General features: G+C 51.6%; 1 protein-coding gene across 1 annotated transcript in view; it reads right to left on the bottom strand.

Moving 5' to 3' along the window:
• The window catches only part of BCAS1 (breast carcinoma amplified sequence 1), a 45,210-nt gene extending 26,264 nt beyond the window's left edge, over nucleotides 1-18,946 (bottom strand). Inside the window, exons 1-4 of the mRNA XM_014536329.1 lie at nucleotides 18,789-18,946; nucleotides 9,754-9,830; nucleotides 7,461-7,539; nucleotides 6-269 (exon numbers count right to left, since the gene is read on the bottom strand). Coding sequence (XP_014391815.1) covers nucleotides 6-269; nucleotides 7,461-7,539; nucleotides 9,754-9,825 — 415 coding nt within the window. The 5' untranslated portion in view covers nucleotides 9,826-9,830; nucleotides 18,789-18,946. The remainder of the gene's footprint in view (nucleotides 1-5; nucleotides 270-7,460; nucleotides 7,540-9,753; nucleotides 9,831-18,788) is intronic.
• Between the last annotated feature and the right edge of the window lie 4,865 nt (nucleotides 18,947-23,811).

Below are 23,811 nucleotides of genomic sequence, written 5' to 3'. Positions count from 1 at the left end.
CGCGCCTTTGTCCCCTAGGCCGCCCGCGGAGCTGACATCAGGCCGCCCTGGCGCGCGGGGTGGCTCGGTTGAATCCTCGCCTCGGTCTCCAGCACGCCCTGGTACCGGCCGAGAGAGAGGCAAGAAAAAATGCGATTTAGCAGCTGGTGCCCGGGGCTTGGCCTCCTTCCCGAGATTCTTCCCGCCGGCACCCGCGACGGCGCTGGTCTCCACTGTCTTGGGGGAAGAAGCGGCCGCACTGTCTTCCTGGATGCTGATTCCCAAATCCACTGCAAACACAAATACACACAGCCGTCATTCAGCCCAGCCCGAGAGGAAACGCAAGGGTGGGTGACGGACGACACCCGCTTCACACACAAATGCCACCACGCACACGGCCCGTGGCCAACACCCTGCAGAGCAGAGGGTGGCTGTCAGCTGTCCCCGGACCCTACTCCTCCCGGGAGAGAGGGACAGAAGGTCCCAGGAGGAAGCCGTGGTGGAAAGCCCCTGCCAGGTGCTGCATTCCCCAGGCTCAGGCTCAGGACCTCCGGCACCTCCGCAGGGACCCCTGAGGCGCACATTGTCCCTGATGTCCCCTGGGAGGCAGGAGCAGGAGGAGCCTGGGCTCCCCATCTGGAAGAGGCTGCTCAGCCTTGGGACTCCTGGCACCTGGGTGGGTCCTTTGTTACGGGGCCCGCCTCATGCATTGGGGTGTTTAGCAGCATCCCTGGCCTCAACCCACCAGATGCCAGTAGCGCCCCCAAGTTGTCACAACCAAAAATGTCTCCAGACACTGCCAATTGCCCCCTAGTGGCAGATGGGAGGTGAGGGTGAAGGACGGGGAAGTGGGGAGGGGGGCGACTCGCATTTGGGAACCACTGAGCTCGAATGCCTATTTGAATCCAGGTAACTTACCTGTCCTGTGCCTCGCGGTCTGGTAAAAGGAGGCGTTTTGTTAGGAAGATGCGTGAGTTAACATTCTTAGAGCACGTACAACAGTGCCTGGAACACTAGCTATTGTCAGGACTCATGAGTGAGGAAACAGCCACGGAGGTTACGATTAGAAATCTGCTGAGAATATTAACAGATCTCAAAAACGAAGACTCAGAAGTTTCTATTTTAAGGCTAGAAGAGCAGATGTCCACACAAGAAAGCAACTCAGACCCCAGGCCCGCGTGGCCTCAGGCATGTGGGGTCAGACACAGGGGGTGAGCTGCCCGGGACTGCCCCTTCTGCAAGGAGGACTCTGCTACCGGCATCCATTTATTTCACTTTGACCTATGCATTGACCTTCAACTGCCTTCTTCTCTAGGTCCCTGTTATAAAGCAATGTGATGTACCACACACTTTGGAACCACAGTTAAAGATCAAGATTTTCTACTGCTCAGTTGTATGGCCTTGGACGAGTCACTAAACATTTGGAATGTCCTCGTATGTAAAATGGGAATAACAGTAGCTCCCGTGCAGGGCTGTTGAGGCGTTTGAAGGAGAAAACTCTTGCCAAGGACCTGGCACACCACCTTTTCCATAGTGGGTCTTGGTAGTTGGCAGATACTGTGATTATTGTTAAGGTTTCTGCCATGCCTTTGCCAACATTGCTTTCTGCTTTATAATTTGCTGACAGCTACTGCTTTAAAAAATATTGATTTGAGAGAGAGAGAGAGGAAGGGAGAGGGAGAGAGAGAAACATCGATCTGCTGCCTCCTGCACGCCCTCTACTGGGAATTGAGCCTGCAACCTGGGCATGTGCCCTGACTGGGAATCGAACCAGTGACTTCCTGCATGGGTTGATGCTCAACCACTGAGCCACACCGTCTGGGTGACAGCTACTTCTTAAATATCTGATTGTAGGAAGACAGAGAGAAAGAGAAGGGGGAACTGAGGATCTTTTGGTCTGCTCATGGTGGGCATGAACATGGAGTGAGGCATACTACACACATCCACCCATTAGCAAGTGTTGCCAAATTCTAGTATCTCCCAGTGTCTACAGTCAGGAACAAACATGGAGAGAGAGAGAGAGAGAGAGAGAGAGAGAGAGAGAGAGCGCTGGATTCTTGTGCAGAAGGGCAGCCTCCCCATTAAGCTCCGAGGAGCACAGAGGAAACCCACCGGGGACCCATGGCAAGCACCAGGGTTTCCTCCTAAACTCAGACCTCAAGGAACCGCCTGCAGGAACATTGACCATAACTTCTAGCTCTTCTTAGCCTTTTCCCTGTGGTCCCGGAATCCATCATCACGGTCAATGTTACTCTCAGGGGGGACAGGAGGGAGGGGGAGCGCGGGAGTAAGAAAGTGATAGATGAGTGTGTCGGGTGCCAAGAAAGCCAGTAAGCGGCTGAAGTGTCAGAGTGAATATAAATGAATTGCGGGGCTGGTCCATGCCAGGAGAAAAGGAAACAGCTGACAGAAAGGGAGAGACTACGATTCAGAAGAAGGAAGGGCTTTTCAAAATGCCAAGAGCATCACTGATCTCTCTCGGTCCCTTTCCTCTCTTCCTCTCTCTCTGGCTGGAAACCAGAGGAACAGAGGCGAGTGCTACAGCCGCAGAAAACGGCTCTGAAAAGCATTTCCTGTGGACAGATTTTTTTTAAAATGTCAATATATTGCTTTGATCAAGGATGCATTTCCTACATCCCGGGATTCAGACGAGACTTCAATGCATTTAGAGATTACAACAGATGCAAACCATCGCTCTTGATATCAGAGAATGGGTGAAGTGTTTTTTGATAACTTGTGAGATCTAGGACTCCTTACATGGCACATTCCATGACATCGAAGCTCTGCCCCCTAAATTGGGTGAGTGCATACCCACGCCCATGCCCTGGAGCTTCTATTTCCCTTGCTAAAATGCTCACCTCCCAAGTGGGCACATGACCTGAGCAAGACAAATCAAATCCTGGGGGTTTTGCCATTAGAACAGAGTTTTGCCCTTTGTGCTTGGGTTGGCAAACAAGTAAGGGGTACGTCGGAGCTGGTGGCCTTGGCCATCCCTTTTTGGGAATGCTTGCCCACAGATGACACTAACACAGATGAAAACAGAGCCAGAAGATCAAGGAGCAGAGAGAGGCCCAAGGATAGCATTTGGACACCTGGATCCAGCTCTGCCTGAAGCTGGACTTTACCATTACAGGGCTAACAATCCCCCCACCCCGCCCCTGACTCACTTATGCCAATTTAAATTATGTACATACTCAGTGACTTGGAGAGAATTTCAGGGGCTTGGTCAGTACCTATTTCACTAGCCAATTAGTGGCAACCAATTCTCTCCTTGAAATGGAGTCTCCAGGCTCTTCAAGTCTGCCTGGGAGGCAGTTAGTATGGGAGGAAAGAAGGTGAAGAGAACGAAATGGGAGGAAGTGAGTTCTAAGGAGCTGGATAGAAGTGAAAATCACTTTGTCTTCTCATTAAGAGGAAAGAAATCCACTTGGGGAAATGAGATTACAGTCCTTTGTGACCTTAGATCAGTGGTTCTCAACCTTCTGGCCCTTTAAATACAGTTCCTCATGTTGTGACCCAGCCATAAAATTATTTTCGTTGCTACTTCATAACTGTAATGTTGCTACTATTATGAATCGTAATGTAAATATCTGATATGCGGGATGGTCTTAGGCGACCTCTGTGAAAGGGTTGTTTGACCGCCAAAGGGGTCGCGACCCACAGGTTGAGAACCGCTGCCTTAGATAAACATTAAAAACAAACATGTTTGAAAACATTAACTTACACATACACATACTCACACACACAAATCCAATCTGCGTGAGTGAGCAGAAGGAGATCCACTGGAACCCTGGCCGGGTAGCTCAGTTGGTTAGAGCGTTGTCCCGACATGCCAAGGTTGTGGGTTCGAACCCTGGTCAGGGCACATATAAGAACCAACCAATGAACGAATAAATAAGTGGAATGACACACTGATGTGTCTCTCTTTCTGCCTCCCTTCCTCTCTCTCTAAAATCAGTAAAAAATTAAAATAAAAACCCATTGGAGTGACAGGTTTTATGCTCTTGCAAAGATGGGGATAGTTTACTTGCGTTGCTGACGTTATTCTGGAAAGAATAAAATTCCCCTTCCGATGAGCAGAACCGAGCTTTCATTCCCTAGGAGGAAGCTTGGGAAAACCCAGCCCATCTTGAATCTGGTTTCAATAAAAGGTTTTCTCCTAGAGCAAACAGACGACATACCAAAGAGTTTCACTTTCCATGAAAAAAAACGTGCAGGAGTTTAAAGAAGATGAAACGGCATCAAGTACAGGCCGAGGGCAGCCCGGCGTCAGGAGGGAGGGACATTGACCTCTTCAGTGCAGGAAAGACACTGTGTGCCGGGTGCCCGGTTTTCTTTCCTAAGAAAGTCATGCTATCCCGCGGGGGACTGAGCACTGGCTTCCAGGGCAGCTCAGGGCAATTGTTAAAGAATTCACACTGTGGATGGGAAGGGCCTGGGTTTAACGCTGAGCCCGTCATTTATGAAACACCTGACCTGGTCAGGCTACGTCAGCAGTTCTCAACCTGTGGGTTGCGACCCCTTTGGCAGTCGAACGACCCTTTCACAGGGGTCGCCTAAGACCATCCTGCATATCAGATATTTACATTACGATTCATACCAGTAGCAACATTACAGTTATGAAGTAGCAACGAAAATAATTTTATGGTTGGGTCACAACATGAGGAACTGTATTTAAAGGGCCAGAAGGTTGAGAGCCACTGGGCTACGTCTTCTCTTTGTGCCTCAATATGATTATAAAATGAGCAAGGAAATCACAGTGCCTTCTTCACAGAGTGGCTGTAAGGATTAAATGACATGTTTCCTGGAAGACACTGAACACGGCAGGTGGTAGGTGGTGGGTATTCAGTAAACATCAGTTGTTTCATAATATTTACATATTATTCCTACAATCACCAGCTTACATTCCTAGATATCAGTCATAAAACAACGAGTTATTCCAAGGGGTCAGCCTACAAACCCGAGGGCTCTGGAAAGACTTTAAAAATAGAAATGCAATGCATTAGTTTATCCTCAGAAATCTGAGAATCTGGGCCAGAGAAGTTTCAGGTATGGGTATCATTTAGGCACCGAGTATTCTGAGTCAAACCAAGCTGCTTCATCAGAGTTCTAATGAGATATTTAAAAAATATATACAGTTTGTATTACAATATTGAGAACTTTGGAGGAAGGATTATCTTCTCAGAGGTCATTTTAAAAAGAACTCATGGCTGTGGCTGGTTTGCTAAATGGTTAGAGTGTTGGCCTACAGACCGAAGGGTTGAGGGTTTGATTCCTGGTCAAGGGCACATACCTTGGTTGTAGGTTCCCCAGCCCTGGGGAGGGGCATAGGGGTGGATGTAGTAGGCAACCAATCGATATGTCTCTCACAGGTCAATGTTTCTCTCTCTCTCTCCCCCCATCCTCTCTCCCTTCCACTCTCTCTAGAAATCAATGGGAAAATATCTTCAGGTGAGGATTTAAACTTAAAATAAAATAAAAATAACTCATGATTTAACCCCCTGGGCAGTCTATTGGTTTAAGAGGAGAAAATAGAGCTGAAAAGGGGACAGGCCACTGGTGACCTCCCACCCAGGTGGCCCCTCCCTGTGGACACACACACGGGAACACCTTATCGTGGGCAGGATGCCTGGTGAGCCCGGAGCCAAGCAAGCACTCGTGGAGTTGGCTATAGGGTTTACATGTTTAACGCTTCCTGCTGGGATAACCTGGTGGTGGTGATTAAAAAAAGAAGCGACCTTTGTTAAGAGATGTGAAGTAGGAAAAAACTACAATAGCAGAGGTTGGCATTTATGATGTGGCCCGATTAGGGTTTGGCCCGCAGTGTTTAGATTTTTTTGAATTGGAGAACTTCATTTGAAATTCCTAAAATCTGGCTTTCATTGCAACCTCTTCTTATCGGCTGAGGGATTCCCGCAGGGCAGCCAGCCCGGAGCTGAGTGGCTCCTTCGGTTCTCAACCTGTGGGTTTCGACCCCTTTGGGGGTCGAACGACCCTTTCACAGGGGTCGCCTAAGACCATCGGAAAACACATATATAATTACATATTGTTTTTGTGATTAATCACTATGCTTTAATTATGTTCAATTTGTAACAATGAAAATACATCCTGCATATCAGATATTTACATTACGATTCATAACAGTAGCAAAATTACAGTTATGAAGTAGCAATGAAAATAATTTTATGGTTGGGGGTCACCACAACATGAGGAACTTTATTAAAGGGTCGTGGCATTAGGAAGGTTGAGAACCACTGTTCTAGACGGAGCGATTCCAGTCCTCTCTGTGCTGCCCAGAGGCGCCCGCCGGGCCTCAGAAGCAGGGGTCTGAGGGAGAGTCTGAATCCCTGGAGGACATGCGAGAAAACATGGGGGGTCACCACCGCCAGCACTTCTGACCCAGGAGGTCTGGCTGGGGCCCCGGAATCTGCAGGTCTAACGGTTCCCATTGTGGCCGGGATGCTCTGGCCCAGGACCCCTCTGGGAGTCAGGGACACGGGCACAGCTTGCACAGTGATGGAGGGAGCCAGGCTCGGCTTACAGGGAAGGTCAGAGCAGGGGTTTTAACCAGGGGGCCTGTCTGCCTCCACACGCCACACTGGGTGATTTTACTCTGATGCTTTCATCTCATCGGCCGTAAATCTCAGCCTCCTCAGCTGCCCCAAACCAGGAGAGCTGAGAGCTGTTCGAGTTGAATTGTGTGCCCACAGAGGATGGAGTCCTCACCCCCAGTGCCCGTGACCCCCTTTGCAGATGACCAGGTACGGATGAGGTCACCGAGGAGGAAAACCCTGTGTGACCGCACCTTATACAAGGGGGGATTTGGACACAGAGACAGACGCACGGAAGGACGATGCTGTGGGGACACAGACACCACGTGGAAGTCGAGGAAGCCTGAGGTCCTAGGAGCTCACACAGAAGCGGGGAACAGCCCCCCACAGCCCTCAGAAGGCGCCACCCCTGTGACACCTCCAGCTGGGACTTCCGGCCTCCGCACTGCGTGACCCCCTTTGCAGATGACCAGGTACGGATGAGGTCACTGAGGAGGAAAACCCAGTGTGACCACACCTTATACAAGGGGGGATTTGGACACAGGGACAGACGCACGGAAGGACGATGCTCTGGGGACACAGACACCACGTGGAAGCCGAGGAAGCCTGAGGCTTCAGGAGCTCGCACAGAAGTGGGGAACGGCCCCCCACAGCACTCAGAAGGGAACAGCCCCCCACAGGCCTCAGAAGGGAAAGGCCCCCCACAGCCCTCAGAAGGCGCCACCCCTGCGACACCTCGAGCTGGGACTTCTGGCCTCCGCACTGCCCGACAACCCATTTCAGTGGCGTAAACCACCCGCTGGGACACTGTTAGGCACCCCCGGCGACAGACACAGGTGTGTCCAGGTGAGCCCGTGGCTCCGATCCTCCATCTCATTTCCCCGTCACCAGGATCAGCAGTCCCGGCCCCGAGAGGCCCTGTGCACTGACCTTCGTCGTAGAGTTGAACCGTGTAGGTCGACACCATCACGGGCGTCCCGTTGTGAACACAGTCCCTCTTCGACGCCACCTGCACAGACACGTGTCAGTATCAGTCAAGTCAAACCTCAAGGCTACAGGGTGCCTCCCAAGATGAAACTTAATTTAAAGGCCGTGTTTCTGGGAACTCCCAGCATTCCCTCCGAGAAATGCCATCTCCCCCCTAAAGACTGGATTCCCGGTACCCTGAGAACACCCCTTGTCTGCGTCTCAGCTCAGGAGCCCGTGGGCGCAGCAGGGGGGGACCCACGGGCGATGGAACGCCCAGGCTGACTGATCAGTGGGGAACATTCTGATCAGCACGTGACTCCGAAGCCTGTGAGGTTAACCTCGCCCCACCGTCCTGCACACACAGCCGGGCCCTTAGTCAACACACCTGTCACACCCAGGGAGCTCACTGCAGCCTTTGCCTGCTCCACACTCCCCTCATCTCATGCTGCAGCCTTTTTCCAGTTTTAGGGCCCTGACCTGATATTTTTATTTTCTGTTATTTATTGTAGATATTAAAGAAGATTGTGTGTGTGTGTGTACACACATACAGACATACACATATACACACATGGAAAGCAAAAAGTCACAATAGAGAAAATAATGGTATGTCATGTCAGTTAAGTAATAAAATCATCTGAATTATACCACTAATAGTTGACATTAATTGAAGAATAATGTTATGCTAAGTGCTTTGCACATTGTGTCTTATTTTGCTGATTCTGTTAGTAGTGTAAGCCATTAATAAGTGCAGAGAAAAATAAAAACAAAAAGACTAAACAGCAGCAACCAGCTAAAAGGTGGGGCCTTCCTGGGGGGACACAGAAGACTTTTCCTTTCTTTACATTTTTTTAAATGGTTTTCGTTGTTTAAAGTAAGCCCGTGTTCTGGAGTTTATCGTGAACTCTACCAAGAATTCACGAAAGTGAAACATCAAGCCCACGTCACCATGTGGCCCCGAGGTTACAGCCGGCTTCCCGGGGCCAATACTTGGGGTGCAAAGTGGATTTATTTGGCTCACAGAATTTTAAAAAAGCATTTTGGAATCAGTTGCCAATATTTAAAAATCAGGAGATTCCATCAACACTGTTTTCCAACTCCTGATGGAAGTAAGAGTCGGGAACCTCTTGGCAGTGCACATTGGGCAGAGCCCGCACCTCCGCATGGGCTCAGCACACGGCTCGGCTCCCTGTGACCGCCTCGCCCTGGAGGCCAGAGGCTCCCGGGCCAGACATGGACTCACCGGGCAGCTTAGAACCTGCTGCTGCCGGGCCCATCCGGAGGGTTTCGCTGGCCGTGGGGCCAGCCCTCAGGGTTTTAAAGTCCGAGGTAATGAAAGTGTGCGGTCAGGTTGAACACCCGCTATGAGTTTTCAGCCGTTTCTTCAAACCCAGCCTTCCATTCCAAGCAGGAATTCCCCCTGTGATCTGATCAGTGCTCGCTCACAGGCATCATCTTCCTCCTGGAGGAATTCCAGGTCTCACACTGACGCCATCTCTGACACCCTGATGGTGGAAGTGCCGGCTCTCCGCTCCCTGGCCACGGAGACCTGAGGAGAAGCCTTCCAGAGAAGTCTTTCAAAGACAAATTCCTAAATGAGTAGCCCCCTCCCCCGTTGGCTGCACAAGCAACAGGCGAGGGGCTCTGGCCTCCCTCCCTCACAGGTTCTTATGCACTTGGTCCTGGGTGGCCGCTGGCTCCTGGCTGATTCTGATGTGCAGCGAGGCTTTGAACGACGGATTGTCCCCAAGGCTGTCATCCTCACACGGTGACATTTGACCCCTGTTCTGTGCATGGAAGGACGTTTAGTGGCATCCCCGGCCTCTTCCCACTAGGCCGGTAGCGCTACCTGAGTTGTGACGACCAGAAATGTCTCCAGACATTGCCAAGTGCCCCCTGGTGGGGACGGGCAAAATCACCCCCAGTTGAGAACCACTGGCCCAAACCCACCTTGGAGCAGGTGTCACATGGGCTCCAGAGGGATCACCTTGGAGGTCCTTAAAGACACAGGATCCCGAGGCTCCCAGCCCTGCCGCTTCTGATTCAGGGAGTCTCTGTGGGGCCCTAGCGCCTGCGTTTTTGCCAAGCTCCGTGATGGATTCCGGAGGTTTCAATGCAACAGGACAAGCCATGGGGAGAGCGGGCCCATGAAGTGAGCACTGAGCAGGTCATTTATTCATCCCCCCTGCCTCCTGCCCTCCCCTCCCCCCTGTTCTGCCTGGTGGTAGCTCATGTCCAGTGACCGCAACTACTCTACCTCATGAGTGTCTGTTTCTGAATCGTTCTCTTGCTCTTCAGCTCTTTGGTGAACACTCATTTGGTTACCCATGGTTCCTGCAAGAGAGAAAAAAGAGAGAGAAGTTAAAATTCAAGACAAACAAAAGTAGAGACCTGACAGGTGACTGTGGCATGTCATCACAATGGCCTACATTTATTTGGGGGAGAGAGACATTTTAGACCGTTAATCTACCAAGTTCAAGTCAAATGCAGCCCCGGTTTTCAATTGCGTTTCATTTCTGGGGTAAATATTTATCGTGATGAACAGTGTATTCAGTGTGGGTAGCATTTCTTCCCTCTCGGTCACAGCTTTTATACCCAGGAGATTTTAGGATGAAGATAATTAAAGGAATACTTACAATTTTTAGCATTCTCTGATCCTCAAACTAAATTAGGCTCCCTGTTAAAACCCGTCCTAGCACAAGATTTTTTTTTTATAGCATTCGGCACTACTTGTAATTATATATTTAATTTGTTTGGCTATATTTTCCTCATTCACTGATTCAACAAATATATACTGAGCACCAACTCTGCATCTTATGCTGCCCAGGCACTAGGGTTACAACTATGAATTAAAGAGATAAGGCCCCTGACATCACAGAGCTGCAACCTGGGGGTGGGGGGGTGGTGGTGGTGGGTGGACAAACGATAAACAAATAAACAAGAAACCCACAAACCAGGCCATTTCTGATGACAAGGCAGCTTGGTAGGTGGTTATGAGCACAAAGCTGGAGCAAGACAACCTGAGCTTCAACCCTCTTTCTGCCTCTCGTCGCTGTGTGTCCTCAGGTGAGTGAATTAGCCTCTCGGTGCCTCACAGGAATCCTACGTACTAAATCAATTAATTCTTGCTAAGTGGTTAGAATAATGTCTAGCTCATAAGAAGCGATATAGAAGTGTTTGTTAAACAAAAGACACAGGATATGATGCTATGAATAAAATAAATTGCTAACATAGCAAGAGGGGGCCACGGTAGAGGACAAGAGGCCCAAGTAACGACTGGCCCAGACTTGGAGGGCAAAACTGAATATGTAACTTCTGCCCCCCTCCCCCAATACATCGTAAGAACCACGAGGGCAGGACTGTCTGTCTTACCCACCGTTGCATCTCCTGTTCTCCGAGCCGCATTTACACGTATCACGTGCTAACCATTACTTATTGGTTGGAGGGAGGGACGCCTCATTGGTAACTACCCTCACCTGGCATGCTGGGCCAGGCAAGCCCGCACCATTGCTGAGCCTCTGAGGCTTGTTATAATCACAATAACAGCCAGCAATTACTTAGCATGCTGTCCTCCCCGCTCTGATTTCCAAGTGCCTTTCCTGCATCTTCTCATGTGGCCCCACAGCACCTGTGAGACAGGTGTCATCGTCTCGCTCGGAGTCCCAGGAGGCTCCATTACGTCCCAAAGGTCACCCAGGTGTATGGCAGAGGCAAGATGCAAACACAGGCTGCCGTGCTCCTGACCGCTGGGTAGCTCCTCGCTTTATCACCTCCCTCGAGAGGAGGGAGTCGAGTCTCCCAAACCCACCCAGGACACGTGGCCGAGCGCGGGTCTGACCCAGAGTCCGTCCGGTCCCAGGAGTGGCTCTTCCAGCTGCTCTAGACCTGCTGCCTGGCTACCTGAACACCACTTCACACACCGCAAGCGATTCCAGCGGAGCCCCACCTCCAACACCTGGCCGCTGGCCCACCTGCTCTGGCGGCTTTCAGAATACAAGCCAGGCCTGATTTCTGTCTGAAAGCAGCCAGTGCACCTCCAAGGGTCCCATGGGCCTCTCGCCCGCCGTGTGAGTTTTTATGCCCCAGAAATTGACACGTCAAGTTGGCAGAAATTACTGAGGCCCGAAAGGGTCGTAGATCTCACCTCCCGTTCTCTCAGGGGATCTGGTAGATAACAGGATCTGGGGATTTGACATGCTCTTTAATTGCACCAGGTAATAAAGCTGAGCAGCACTAACACATACAGGACACTCGGTATTTCGCAGTTTTTCTATTTGTAAAATCCACGGTGTATGTAATCACAATAGGTCATCACTCCATCTACAAAGGGGGCATTATGAATATCACACTGAATCCTCAAGACCAGGGTCGGCACATGGCAGCTGAGGGACAGAGCCCGCCCGCAGGCTGTTTGGTACAGCCAGTGAGCTAAGTACGGGTTTTACATTCAGAAAGTGGTTGGAAAAATCAGAAGAATCATGGATTGCAACTCATCATAATGATATGAAATTCAAATGTTGGTTTTATTGGAAGACAGCCATGGAGGCAACTCACCTCTCCAGTCTGCCCACACTCCCTGATCTGAGAGTGTACTTTTGTTTTAATTAATCTCTGTGCTTTACTAGGAAAAAAAAAAAGGAAGACAGCCACACTCATCTTCTTAATTTTTTTTTTATCATCGATGTACAGCTTTCTGGAAAGCTTATCAATCCCTGCTCAAGATCACTCTGGGTAATATACACTCATTTTGCAAATAAATGGATTGAGGTGGCTGAGAAATTGTATGTTACCCATAGTAAGACTGACCAGGATTTGAACCCACTGTGTATAAAAATAATGACAATAACAGCTCTAACAACCATACTAATCAAATAGTAACAACAACAAATTTGCTGAGTGCTGTCCATGTTGAGAAACTGTTCTAAGAGGGTTGCTTGCAGTAAACTAATTCACTCCTTTACAGCCAATCAGCACGACCATTTTACAGATGGGAAAACTGAGGCTCCCAGGTTAAAGGTTGTGACCCAGGCAACATGCACAAATACACACACACCGAACTCTGTCTCCCTAAAGGCAGCTTTTTATACAACCTTTAAAGCTCCTCGTATTCAAGTTAAATTCAGTCCAAGTTGGGGTTTGAGGTTATGAAAATGTTTGAGGCCACCTATTGTCCAATGTCAGTATCAGCAGAAATGAATATTCAGCCTACACAAGGTGAGGTCAAAACGTCTGGGGAGGGCAAAGAAAATGCTTCCCAATTAAACCTTCACAATTAAAACATCAGTTAAAAGTTTAGCAATTAAAAGTTGGCAACAGAATGGCAAGTCTTATAATGCCCAAAAGCTAGTACAAAGAATAGAACGGTGACATAATCACATCTGACGTGCAGGACGGGCCTGCCATGTGCCAGCCAGTGCTGGGCGCTCTGGGTAGAGAGCAGTGTAGTGTGTAGGCAGGGATGTGGGCTCTGGAGATGAACCCTGAGCTTGGAATCCATGCCAGGCTTCATCCTGAGTACGTGACCCTGGGCAAGTTACTGAGCCTTGCTGGGCCTCAGTTTCCTAATCTGTATAATGGGGATAACCACAGCCCCCATTTTAAGAGGTTGTTGTGAGAATTAAATTAATCTATGCAAGGTGCCCTGGGAAGGGCCTGGCACACGATGATGCCCATGCAAGTGTTGCCATGGTTAGGATTATCGCCATCATTATTATTGGTACTAGAGGCCCGGTACATGAAATTCGTGCATGGGTAGGGTCCCTAGGCCTGGCCGGCGATCAGGGCCAATCTGTGGGGTGACCAGCAGTGCGATCAGGGCCCCTGCTCACACCTGCCTTGGCCTGGCGCCACCCGGTTGTTGGCCCCACCCCCGCCACCACCACTGCTGGTCATTGTCTGTGGGGCGACCAGCAGGGTGATTGGGGCCCCCACTAGCACCCGCCTTGGCCTGGTGCCACCTGCTTGCCTGCTTCACCATCCAGCCATGGTCCTGCACTTGTCGGGGCCCATTGGGGCCGGCATTGCCTCTACTGTCGACCACTGCCAGCGCCACATCGCCGACACCTGCCATGTTCCACACCACCCCCTGTGGTCAGTGCAAGTCTAACTCCCGGTCGGTCAAACTCCCACCCATGGGGACAATTTGCATATTAGCCTTTTATTACATAGGATTTTCTGTCAGTGCCCCTTTTTTTTTCGGAAAGCTCCCTGATGGTAAGACTCAACTGAGGAACCCACCAGCATTTCAGATTCTCACCAAAAAGCCAGATTTGGGCCCCAGAGCTGTAGTTTTAGCAAATACACAGGTAAGGTACAGTGATGGTGACATCTGTCCCAGGGACAAGGGTGTTCTGGGAGGCAGGACTTTCCTGTTACAACCAGGATGGGCTGACCACCTTATTAGCCTCTCCAGGACTCTGTGAAGTAAGGACTCTTTTTATCCCCATTTAACGGATGACAAAACTGAGGCTCAGGGCAGTTCAGGCAATGATTCCTGTGACGTTTTCTCAAGTCTCCAACAAAGGAGACAAATCAGATAGAGGTCTTCATCCAGAAAAATGTCTTCATTTGCAAGAGCTCGCTTCTATTTGGAGAAGGGCAACGTCTGAAGGTGGTGTCACATTGCCCCTTCTCCCAGGAGCCGATGGTGTCAGTTGTTTTGCTTTGGTGACCGTGGCTGACATTAAACATGAGCTGCCCTATGGCAGAGCGTTTTGTTTTTGAAATTGGACTCGTGTTTGAGGGCCTCGCATTTTGAGAACGTGGGGTAAATCTTTCTCTGGGTGGAGGTCATTCAGATGAGGAAGTCCCTTTATTTCTCCACTTCCCGGCTGTGTCCTTGAGGCCAGTCTTCAAACTGGGCCACACTTTAGAATCACCAGTGACATTCCAATCCCGTGCTCAGGCCCCAGCCAGACCGATCCCATCACCTCTCCAGGGCTGGGGCCTGGCATCCCTGTAGTTTCAAGATCTCGAGGTGGTTTCCATGACAGCCAACGCTGAGAGCCACTGTTTTGGGTATTTCGGGGTGAACGAGTGTCCCTGGCTGGGAACCCCTTGGGTGCAGCCTTCCCTGACTCACAGAACCAGGCTGGGGATTCCCAGATGCAGGCAGGGCCCTGGGAACCAACCACTTCCAGCCGGGGCACCTGAGCATGTCCCCAACCTTCCCGGGCACGCCTTGTTGGCCGGTTGTGTCAGCCTGCAAACAGAGACACACCTGGTCTGCAGCGTTCTTTTCTGAAACATGTGCAGGCCATGCTTGCTCCTGGGCAGCCTCGCCTTCCCACTTGGCTGTGAGAAGGGAGGAGGGCGTGGGTGCCCCTGGGGAGGACGGCGGAAGGGCTGCCTGAGTGGGGAGCACTCACCCTCCTCCTCTGAGAGAAAGCTAAGGCCTGAGCCAGCCTCCGTCGGTCTCACCATGATGAGGCCTGCAGCAAGGCATGCGCTCTCCGGATGCATTTGTCTTGTGGAAGGGGCCAGTATTCACCATGATGACAACATTAAACACCTTGCGTGTTTACTGTTGAGTGTGTCCTCACTTCCCTGGCCTGGGCAACCCCCCTCTGGGTTAGATGCTAGTATTTACTCAAGTTTCTGGTGAGAAACTGAGGCACAGAGAGGTCATGGCACCAGCCCAACAGGCCTTGTACATCCCAGTGTTTCAGGGAAGGTTATTGAGGCGGGCACCCAAGTGGTCCTGGGACAGATGTATAGATATACTGGAGATCTCTCTCTCTGTGATCTTATTAAAACGTTCTCCTTAGAAATGTGCTGCTCTCCGTTCTGACTCTCAGTAACTCACAGGCAGTGTTTCTCGAACTGGGGGTAGTTTTGCCCCCCCCCCAACACACACACGTAGACATTTCTGCAGACAGGTTTGAGCATCAGGACTCAGAGTGGGCAGCCACAGTGCACAGGATGCCGGCGGCAGAGGATGATCTGCCCCAAATCTCGCCAGTGTCGCGGTGGAGGGACCTGCTCCGGGACTGGACCTAGTGATTTTCTCCTTGTGGTGGCCCAGGGCCTCCTGGGACCTGCTTTTCTGAGATCTGGTTAGGGAGCCATCCCTGGTGATGAAACAGCAAACCCTCCGCCTGGGGTCAGGTCCTGCTGGCACCAGCTGCAGGCAGATGCCTCCGCTCCTGTCTGTGAAGTGAGGGCCGGAGAGAGGAAATTGCAGACCCAACTTCATCGGGCTCCTGTGAGGTGACAGTGGCCTTTACACCCACGATTGACATTCGCTGGGTTTACATGCAGGTTAACAGTGAGCCCACCTCCTGGGGACCCATCAAACAGCAAACCCGGTCCCAGAGGCCGGAGAAAGAGCAATCAGTCTGCAGCCGTGGCAGCGAAATGACTGTCACAGGGAGGGGCAGGTCCTCAGAGGGTGAATGGTGACAGAATTAGTCACCGAGCAAACAGAAATGCCTTGAACGATGCAATGGCCTGTAGGCAAACTGTGAGCCCTCCTCACCCCCCAGTGGAGGGTGGTGCCAACATGGCCAGGCTGGCACACGCAGCAGAACAAGCCCTCTGCCCCCATCTCCAAAGGCAAGGTCAAGGTGAGTGAAGAGAGCAGACCTGCTCCCCCACGCTCTGTGGTCCTGATGCTCTGTGGTCCTGCATTTCCCCAAGTTCCCCAGCACCACACCGCCAGGTGCAGTGGTACCTCCTGTCTCCTCCACAAGGGGGTGCATGAGGACTGACCACCCTGCATCCTGCTATGGGACCGCCTGGGTCCAGGGGAAGGGGTGCCTTCATTAAAACGGAACTGTGTGTTTTTGGGATACGTGCTAATTGATGTCTTAGTCAATTATCCTATATAATAAAAGCCTAATATGCTAAGTGTCCAGCTGTCTGGTCAGCCATTCAACCAATCAAAGCATAATATGCTAATGATATGCTAAGGCCGCTCAACTGCTCGCTATGATGTGCATTGACCACCAGGGGGCAGATGCTCTGACTGGTAGGTTAGCTTGCTGCTGGAGTTCAGCCAATCGGGACTGAGTGAGATGGGCCAGACACACCCTGTAGCCCTCCTGTGGTCCCTCCCAGGCTGGCCAATCGTCCCGGCCCTGATAATGCACCAGTGGGGTCCCTCGGCCTGACCTATGCCCTCTTGCAATCTGGGCTGATGGACACACCTCCCCGCCAAGTGCATGAATTTCATGCACTGGGCCTCTAGTGTTTATATAAATGGTTGATGCTCCCAGTGTCGTAGAGCTTACTACCTATTCTCAGCATTGCCCAAACATTGTCGACCTAAGGGCAGCAGGTAACACTGACCGAAGAATTATTGATGATGAGCCAGGCAGGGCCAGGATCAGGGAGAGGCCCAGGTGCAAATGCAAACAGACGCCCTCTCAGGGTTGGGCAGGCGCAGCCAGGGAGTGTCTCCCTGCTTTGCCCCAGGGGCCTGGTTGGCCTCACCCTAGTCCTGGCCCTGGGGCAGGCGTTTTCTTTCCATCAGCTGCATTTTCCTTGCAGCAGCGGTCACTCCCCATTACACAGATAAAGACTCCCAGACCATGATGCAGTGCCCTCACCCCCAGAAGGTGAACTGCGTGAGGGCAGGCACCTCGCTTGTCCTGCTTGCTCATGGTGAGCCCGCAGTCCATATTTGGTGATTAAGTGGAGAAGTGGTCCCCAGGCCAGAAGCTGTGAAGAGGCAGTTAGGGTCGGACCTGTTTCCACGTGACTCAGACACTCGAATCCTTAACCACTTCCCGCCCAGCTCTGGGCAGAGGCCAGAGGCGCTGCTGACACTGACAGTCAACAGCTTCACACAGGAGAGGACGGGTGAGCCTGCGTGGACTGGGCCCCCGAGCCTCCCCAAGCCTCTCCACGCCGCCCCGTGCACCTCCTGCCATCAGACACCAGCCTTCGTGGGCTCTTGCGGGCCAGCACTCCCCAAGTGCCTGCCTTCTCCCTGAAAAGCCCTCCCTCCCAGGACTCCGAGCGCTCGGGGAAAGGATCTTCCAGGACTTGGTGCGCTGGCTCGGTGGCCCACTCTCCTTAAACCTTAGTGTGCCCCTCTCTCCTCTTATTTACGGAAGGAGCAGGACTGCACACCCCAGGCCTGAAGCGGTGCCATCACAGCTTGGATGAGGTGAGGGGAGTGAGCCACCAGTGCAAAATGTAAGGAGGACCCAGAAAACTTAGTCCTCAAGGTGAACAACATATTTTCACACAACCTTTAACGAACCAGAATGAGTGCTGTGACTATCCCATCGGTACCTAACATGTTATTCTGCTCACCATAGATCTCTTGGCATTGGTTTAAAATTTTTAAAATATTGCCTTAAAGTATCATTTATTCTGGTGACTGAGTTTCTGGTATTGCTTAAGTCTGCTCCTGTGGGGAGTGCCTCACCCACGTCACTCAAGTCCTGGTCTTGATGTGACCTCCTTTCTGTGAGACCCAGAGGTGCCCTCCCCCTGCCCAGCCTCAGCTTCCTAAATGTAAGTGGAGAAGACGACAGGACAGCAGCAACAAAAATCACAGCTCACATACGTCACGCGCACACGTGTTCGCGCCCTGGTCCTTCCGCCCTCACGGCCTTGGCTTTGATCTCGGCACTATTATTACCCCATTTTACAGATCAGGAGCCTGAAGCTCCAGGGCCCCCCGCCCTCCAATCATCATGACTCTCCAGGCAGAGAACGAGGCTGCAGACGATGCAAGTTCCTGGAGTCGTGCAGCTGGGATTACAACCGCGAGTGTTAAATAAGGCAAATGGCGCAAAGAGCCAGGCTCGCAAATGACACTCAAGGTTTCTTCTCCCTTCTCCTCCCCGTCTCAGACAATGCTCCCAGGGACCCTCAAAGTCTGCTTTACCGTGGGCATCCTTGTCCTGACAGAGGTCCCCAAATCGCATACCTCACTCCCCCACTGCTGGTTACCCCACCCCACCCCAAATTTCACACTGAAAATGACCCTCAGTGGTTCTCTGCAAATAGGAGCTATTTCTGTTGCTTTGCACCTGGCACTGCCCATATAAGCGTTGCATCCTATGCAGACCTTTCCGGTAAGGCTGTCTTCGGGTCCATCTCACAGAGGGTGAAACGGAGGCTCACAGACCCCCAAGGCCACGCAGTGAGTCAAGGGCCCATCTCACAGAGGGTGAAACGGAGGCTCACAGACCCCAAGGCCACACAGTGACCCCAAGGCCACACAGTGAGTCAAGGGCTGGTGTCAAACAACCCTCACTGACCCCTGTTTCTGCAGGTCCCTGCCTGCCACAAACTGCAAACCCTCACGCCGCGCTCGAAGGACCTAGGAGAGCTTACCTGTTGAGTGCCTGGAGGGAGTGTCTTCAGTCCCCGGTGTCACTTGGAGCTGCTCAGGTGCAGGGCGCCTTGTCTGCAGCTGGTTCGGCCCAGTACCAGCTGTCAACTGAGCCGGCTCCTTGCCCTTTGCTTCCTCATCCGGAGCCTGCTGGCTGAATACACAGGCAGGGCAAACACGGTCTGGGTGGGGCCACCTGTGCCCTGACTGCCCTATGGCAGCAGCGTCTCTTCAATAAAAACCAACCAATTGATTTCTCTCGCTCTAGTGCCTCCCTGGCACTCCAAGCATCCCGTCCAGGGCCCCTCACCCACTGCGGCTGCTCAGGTTGACCTGGGTAGCTGATTCCTTCCCCAGTTACCATGAGTCATGGTCAGAGCAGGGAAAACACGTTCTGTAAGGTTTTGCAGTTTTGTCTGCCTTTCACCTTCATTTATTCCGGAACACCACCTCCACCACCACTAACCAAACCATTAGATTGGGAGGAAATAACATCTCACCCACTGAACTGCCCTGCTCATGTCAACATCACTCCCCAAGGGCTCTGGGCACCGGAAAGCAGGTAACCCTCATTGCTCTGGGGTCATAGCGTGGCATTGGAAGGTCAGGACAGGAGGTTTAATTTATTTCATTCTAGGTGGGGTATTTATTAAAATGTCCCACAAGGACCATGCAATACAGTCTGAGAGCATACATTAAAAATAGCTAAAGGAGATAGAAAAACAAAAGTGGGTACAGCAATGGGACGAGGGTCATTACACATGTGCATGTTGATTTACAGACTTGGTATGAAGATACTGAGCTTCCTAACAGCCAGGGCAAAAAGGGAAACATGGTAAATTATACTCTTCAGTGTTCTTGAAAAAACATGTAGGAGAAATGCAGACTAGTAATTACTGTGGCTTCATTCATTAATATGCTCATGCAAGCATCCATCATGAATACCTGTTGGGTACCAGGCTATAAATAGACTCCGGTTTAGAGAGGTGAGGAGAGAGGCCCTGCCCCCACCCTCCTGGTTCCTTGTGACTGAACACAGAGTCCTACAAATAAACAGAACCACAGAGTGTGGTCCCCACCATGAAGCAAAAGCCAAGGCTGCCGAGAGAGAGAGAAACAGGGCAAGCCAGAGAAGACCCCTTTCAGAATGCAACATGGAAGGGACAAAGTGGTATTTAAATAAACACTGAATTCACAAAGGGATGCCCCATAATGAGGGCTGTGAACTTGACTCCAGCTCCGTGCTGTACCTTTAAGCCTGGAATGTAATCGACCCCTTTATTACGCAGCCGCCATGCACACACACTGTGCCTAGGAGCAGAGGCAGAGGGGCTGCAGGTGCAAGGGCTTGGGCTCTGGCCTGGCTCAGACCGTCTTAGACCGACAGCTGCTCTACCCCCTAAGCCCCCGTCGCTGCCCTTGGTCTTGAGCGCCTTTGTGCTTATTTTTGTATCTCCGACCCCCAGCACCCTGCAAACCATGACAGGCTGTCTTCCCACCACAGAGCATGTGCTGGGACTACCATTCCTGACTGGACCTGCTCACTCTGAATTATTTGGGACAACAACCGCCACATGAATGGCATTTGACTCTTCGCGAAGCCTTTTGCATCCCTCCCTCTCAGCTGTGTCCACACTGTGACTGGGATCTTTGCACCCATTTTACAGAAGAAGAATATGGGGCTTAGGGATCGGAGTGACTTGGGCCGGGAGGGAGGGAGGGCACCGAGCAGCGTGTCTATTGCACTCTCACCAAGTGTTAGCCTAGCGGTAGTGGCAGAGGCAGGGCCGGTGACAGAATTTGCAGGACCAGGTGCAAACAAATAAAAAAGCAAAGTCCCTTATAGGAGAGGAAGAAGCATGGCTGAAGGCACAGGGATGTGCACACAGCTTTTCCTTCCTCCACGACATCTCTCTCTTCCCTTATAGGAGAGGAAGAAGCATGGCTGAAGGCACAGCTTTTCCTTCCTCCACGACATCTCTCTCTCTCTCTCTCTCTCTCTACTTGTCGTACCTTTCATTTGCTATACAAAGTCATTCTAAGAAAGGAAAAATTAAAATTTCAAGTTATTAGCATGAATTTTTTAAACCCTCACCCGAGGATGTGTTTTCATTGATTTTAGAGAGAAAGAGGAAGGGGGGTAGGAAAAGAGAGAGAGAGAGAGAGAGAGAGAGAGAGACCCGTTGCCTCCTGTACGCACCCCAACTGAGGATCAAACCCATAACCTAGGTATGTGCCTTGACCAGGAATCAAACCCGCAACTGTTTGGCACACAGACGATGCTCCAACCACCCGAGCCCCTGGCCAGGGCATCGGCATGAACATTACCATTCCCGTGTGCTGTGCTCTGCCGCTTTCAAAAGCCCTAACTCACGGGCAGACGCCCCGCACGCCCACGGCTCCTAGTTCCTTCTTACCAACACAGAGCGAGTGCCACACAAGCTGACCCAGTGGCTGTCATGTCCCCTCTAGACACTCACACTTCCTCCCGACACCCTCTGCCTTCAGCTCATGACGAGGGCTGAAGGGAGGGAAGCCAGGGATCATGTCTTTCCCTTCTGCGCCATGTCCCCAGCAAAGGGGCTGTCACAGGGCGGGAGCCTGAGTCGGCAGGGATCTGATACTGTTCTTCGGTTGCTCATGTTTCTTAGAAAGACCTTCTTTCGGTATCTGAGACACTTTCTGATTTGGACGGAAGGTGTGGCTTCTCAGGGCTGTCAGGGCCCCTACAACCCAGCTGCACACGTGACACGCAGACCCTATACTCCCTGTGGGGCTTGCTGAGAGGGTGGTCACCGGGCCTCTGCCTGTGGGCATCAGGAATATCACGTGCGAACGAGGCGGCAACAGACAGGGCATGTATATTATACATCTCTCCCCTGCCCACAGCATGGCTCCCTGTCCATAGATTTGACCCCCTTTACCCAATTCGCCTTTTCCCCAGTCCCCTCCCCCTCCAGTAACCCCCTATTAATCTTTTAAAAAATATATATGTTTTTATTGATTTCAGGGAAAGGGAGAGAGAGAGAGAAACATCAATGATGAGAGAGACTCATTGATCAGCTGCTTTCCGCACGCCCCCTACTGGTGTTGAGCCCGCAGCCCGGGCATGTGCCCTGACTGGGAATCGAATTATGACCTCCTGGTTTATGGATGGGTTGATGCTCAACCACTGAGCAACCCTAGCTGGGCACCCCCATTAATCTTTTAAATGTCTCCATAGGTTTGCCATTTCCAGAAGGTCCAATAATTGGGGTCCTACAGCCTGTTCAGATTGGCTTCTTACACTTAGTCATATGCAATCAAGGTTCCTCCACACCTTTTCATGGCCTCAAGGCTCATGTATATTTGCGATTATGAGCAAAGCTGCTGTAAACATCGTGTGCAGGTGTTTCTGTGGACATACGTTTTCAAGTCCTTTGGGCAACCACCAAGGAGTGTGGTTGCTGGTCATATGTCAGAGCGTGTTCAGTTTTATAAGAAACCGCCAGGCTCTCCCACAGTGGCCGTACCTTCTGCATGCCCACCAGCAGCGGGCAAGACTTCCCTTGCGCCCCCACACACACACCCCTCCCGTCAGCTTTGGGGCTGTCAGTGTTCTGCTTCGGGACCTTCTGCCAGGTTGCCCATGAGATTTACTCCCACAACACAAGTTCAAAGATAAAACTCTTCAAAACTCTAAAGGTGGTGACCTCGGAGCATTAAACCCCTGCAGAGCCCTGGCTGCGGACACCAGGGAGTCCCTGGGCCCGCACCTCAGGGTGGGGAACCGCCTCCCAGCACCCACTCAGCGGCTCCCTGGGGACAGGCTTCCCCGCCGGACATGCTTTAGGTGGTGCTCACCGTCACGCCTGCTTGGTTGGCCTCATAATCTCCCGGCTCCACGGCCTCCGGCCCGCACCTCAGGGTGGGGAACCGCCTCCCAGCACCCACTCAGCGGCTCCCTGGGGACAGGCTTCCCCGCCGGACATGCTTTAGGTGGTGCTCACCGTCACGCCTGCTTGGTTGGCCTCATAATCTCCCGGCTCGATGGCCTCCACCCTCTTCAAATATTGACGGACTCGTGGAGCTGTCAGCTCTGTTATCAACGGGCGCCCTGGGATCCGGGCTGGAGCGGATCGCTGTGCTGAGAAGAGGCCCCGGAACCTCTTGGACCCTGTCCCAGGCCTCCCTCACGGGCAGCCCCGCAGACACACTTCTTCCTGCACACAGGCCTCCACGCACTGCTCTTGATCACCGAGCCGGAGGCGCTCGACCCAGACACTTCAGGGTGGTCCTGCGAGCCCACCTGCTTCGGCTGAGACGGGGAATCTGTCGTGTCCTTTGTCGGTTGTGTGCAGCATCACTTAGCATTTTCCAGATCGCTCTCCTGTCGACGATAACATGCTCCTTATTAGAACTTAAGAAGGATGGGCAAGGAGGAAACATGGGCTCAGAGAGGACAGAGAGCTCACCCCAAACCGGGCCATGGACTGACGCTTGGGTCAGTCTCTCAAGGCCTAACCCAGGGCCCAGCCCTGTGAGAACCAGGCTCTGGGGTCACGCATCTGAGCAAGAATCTCGCTGCAGCAGCTGGTAGCTGCGTGACGGTGGGCCCTTTCTGTGCTTCCGTCTTATCATCTGTACAATGGGAATCTGGCAGTGCCCAAGTCATGGAGTTTTCTGGGAATTAAATGAGATAATTCACAGGCACTTAGCACAGTGCCTGGTGCATCATATGATTAACAAAATGACAGCCACATGCCCTGTGACTTCAGGAGCTGCTCTTCATGAAATGTTCAGTATGCATATATGAAAATAGGATGTGCTCCTTCCTGCACACGTAAACCAAAAAACACAAACACAGGTAATTCAAGGGACAGACATGTAGTAACAAAACCCACATGTAACCTAAAAGCTGCCTGCTGCCCTCATTGAATGCTGGTCACTGACTATGCTCACGTAAATCCCTGAATCTCTGAGGAACATTTTTTTTTTAAGTTTTTCTTTTTTAAAATATTTTTATTGATTTTAGAGAGGAAGGGA

This window comes from Myotis brandtii, unplaced genomic scaffold (assembly GCF_000412655.1).
Source record: "Myotis brandtii unplaced genomic scaffold, ASM41265v1 scaffold1606, whole genome shotgun sequence".
Taxonomy (NCBI): domain Eukaryota; kingdom Metazoa; phylum Chordata; class Mammalia; order Chiroptera; family Vespertilionidae; genus Myotis; species Myotis brandtii.
The sequence above is the reverse complement of the archived record's forward strand: the minus strand, read 5'-3'. Positions and strand labels throughout refer to the sequence as shown.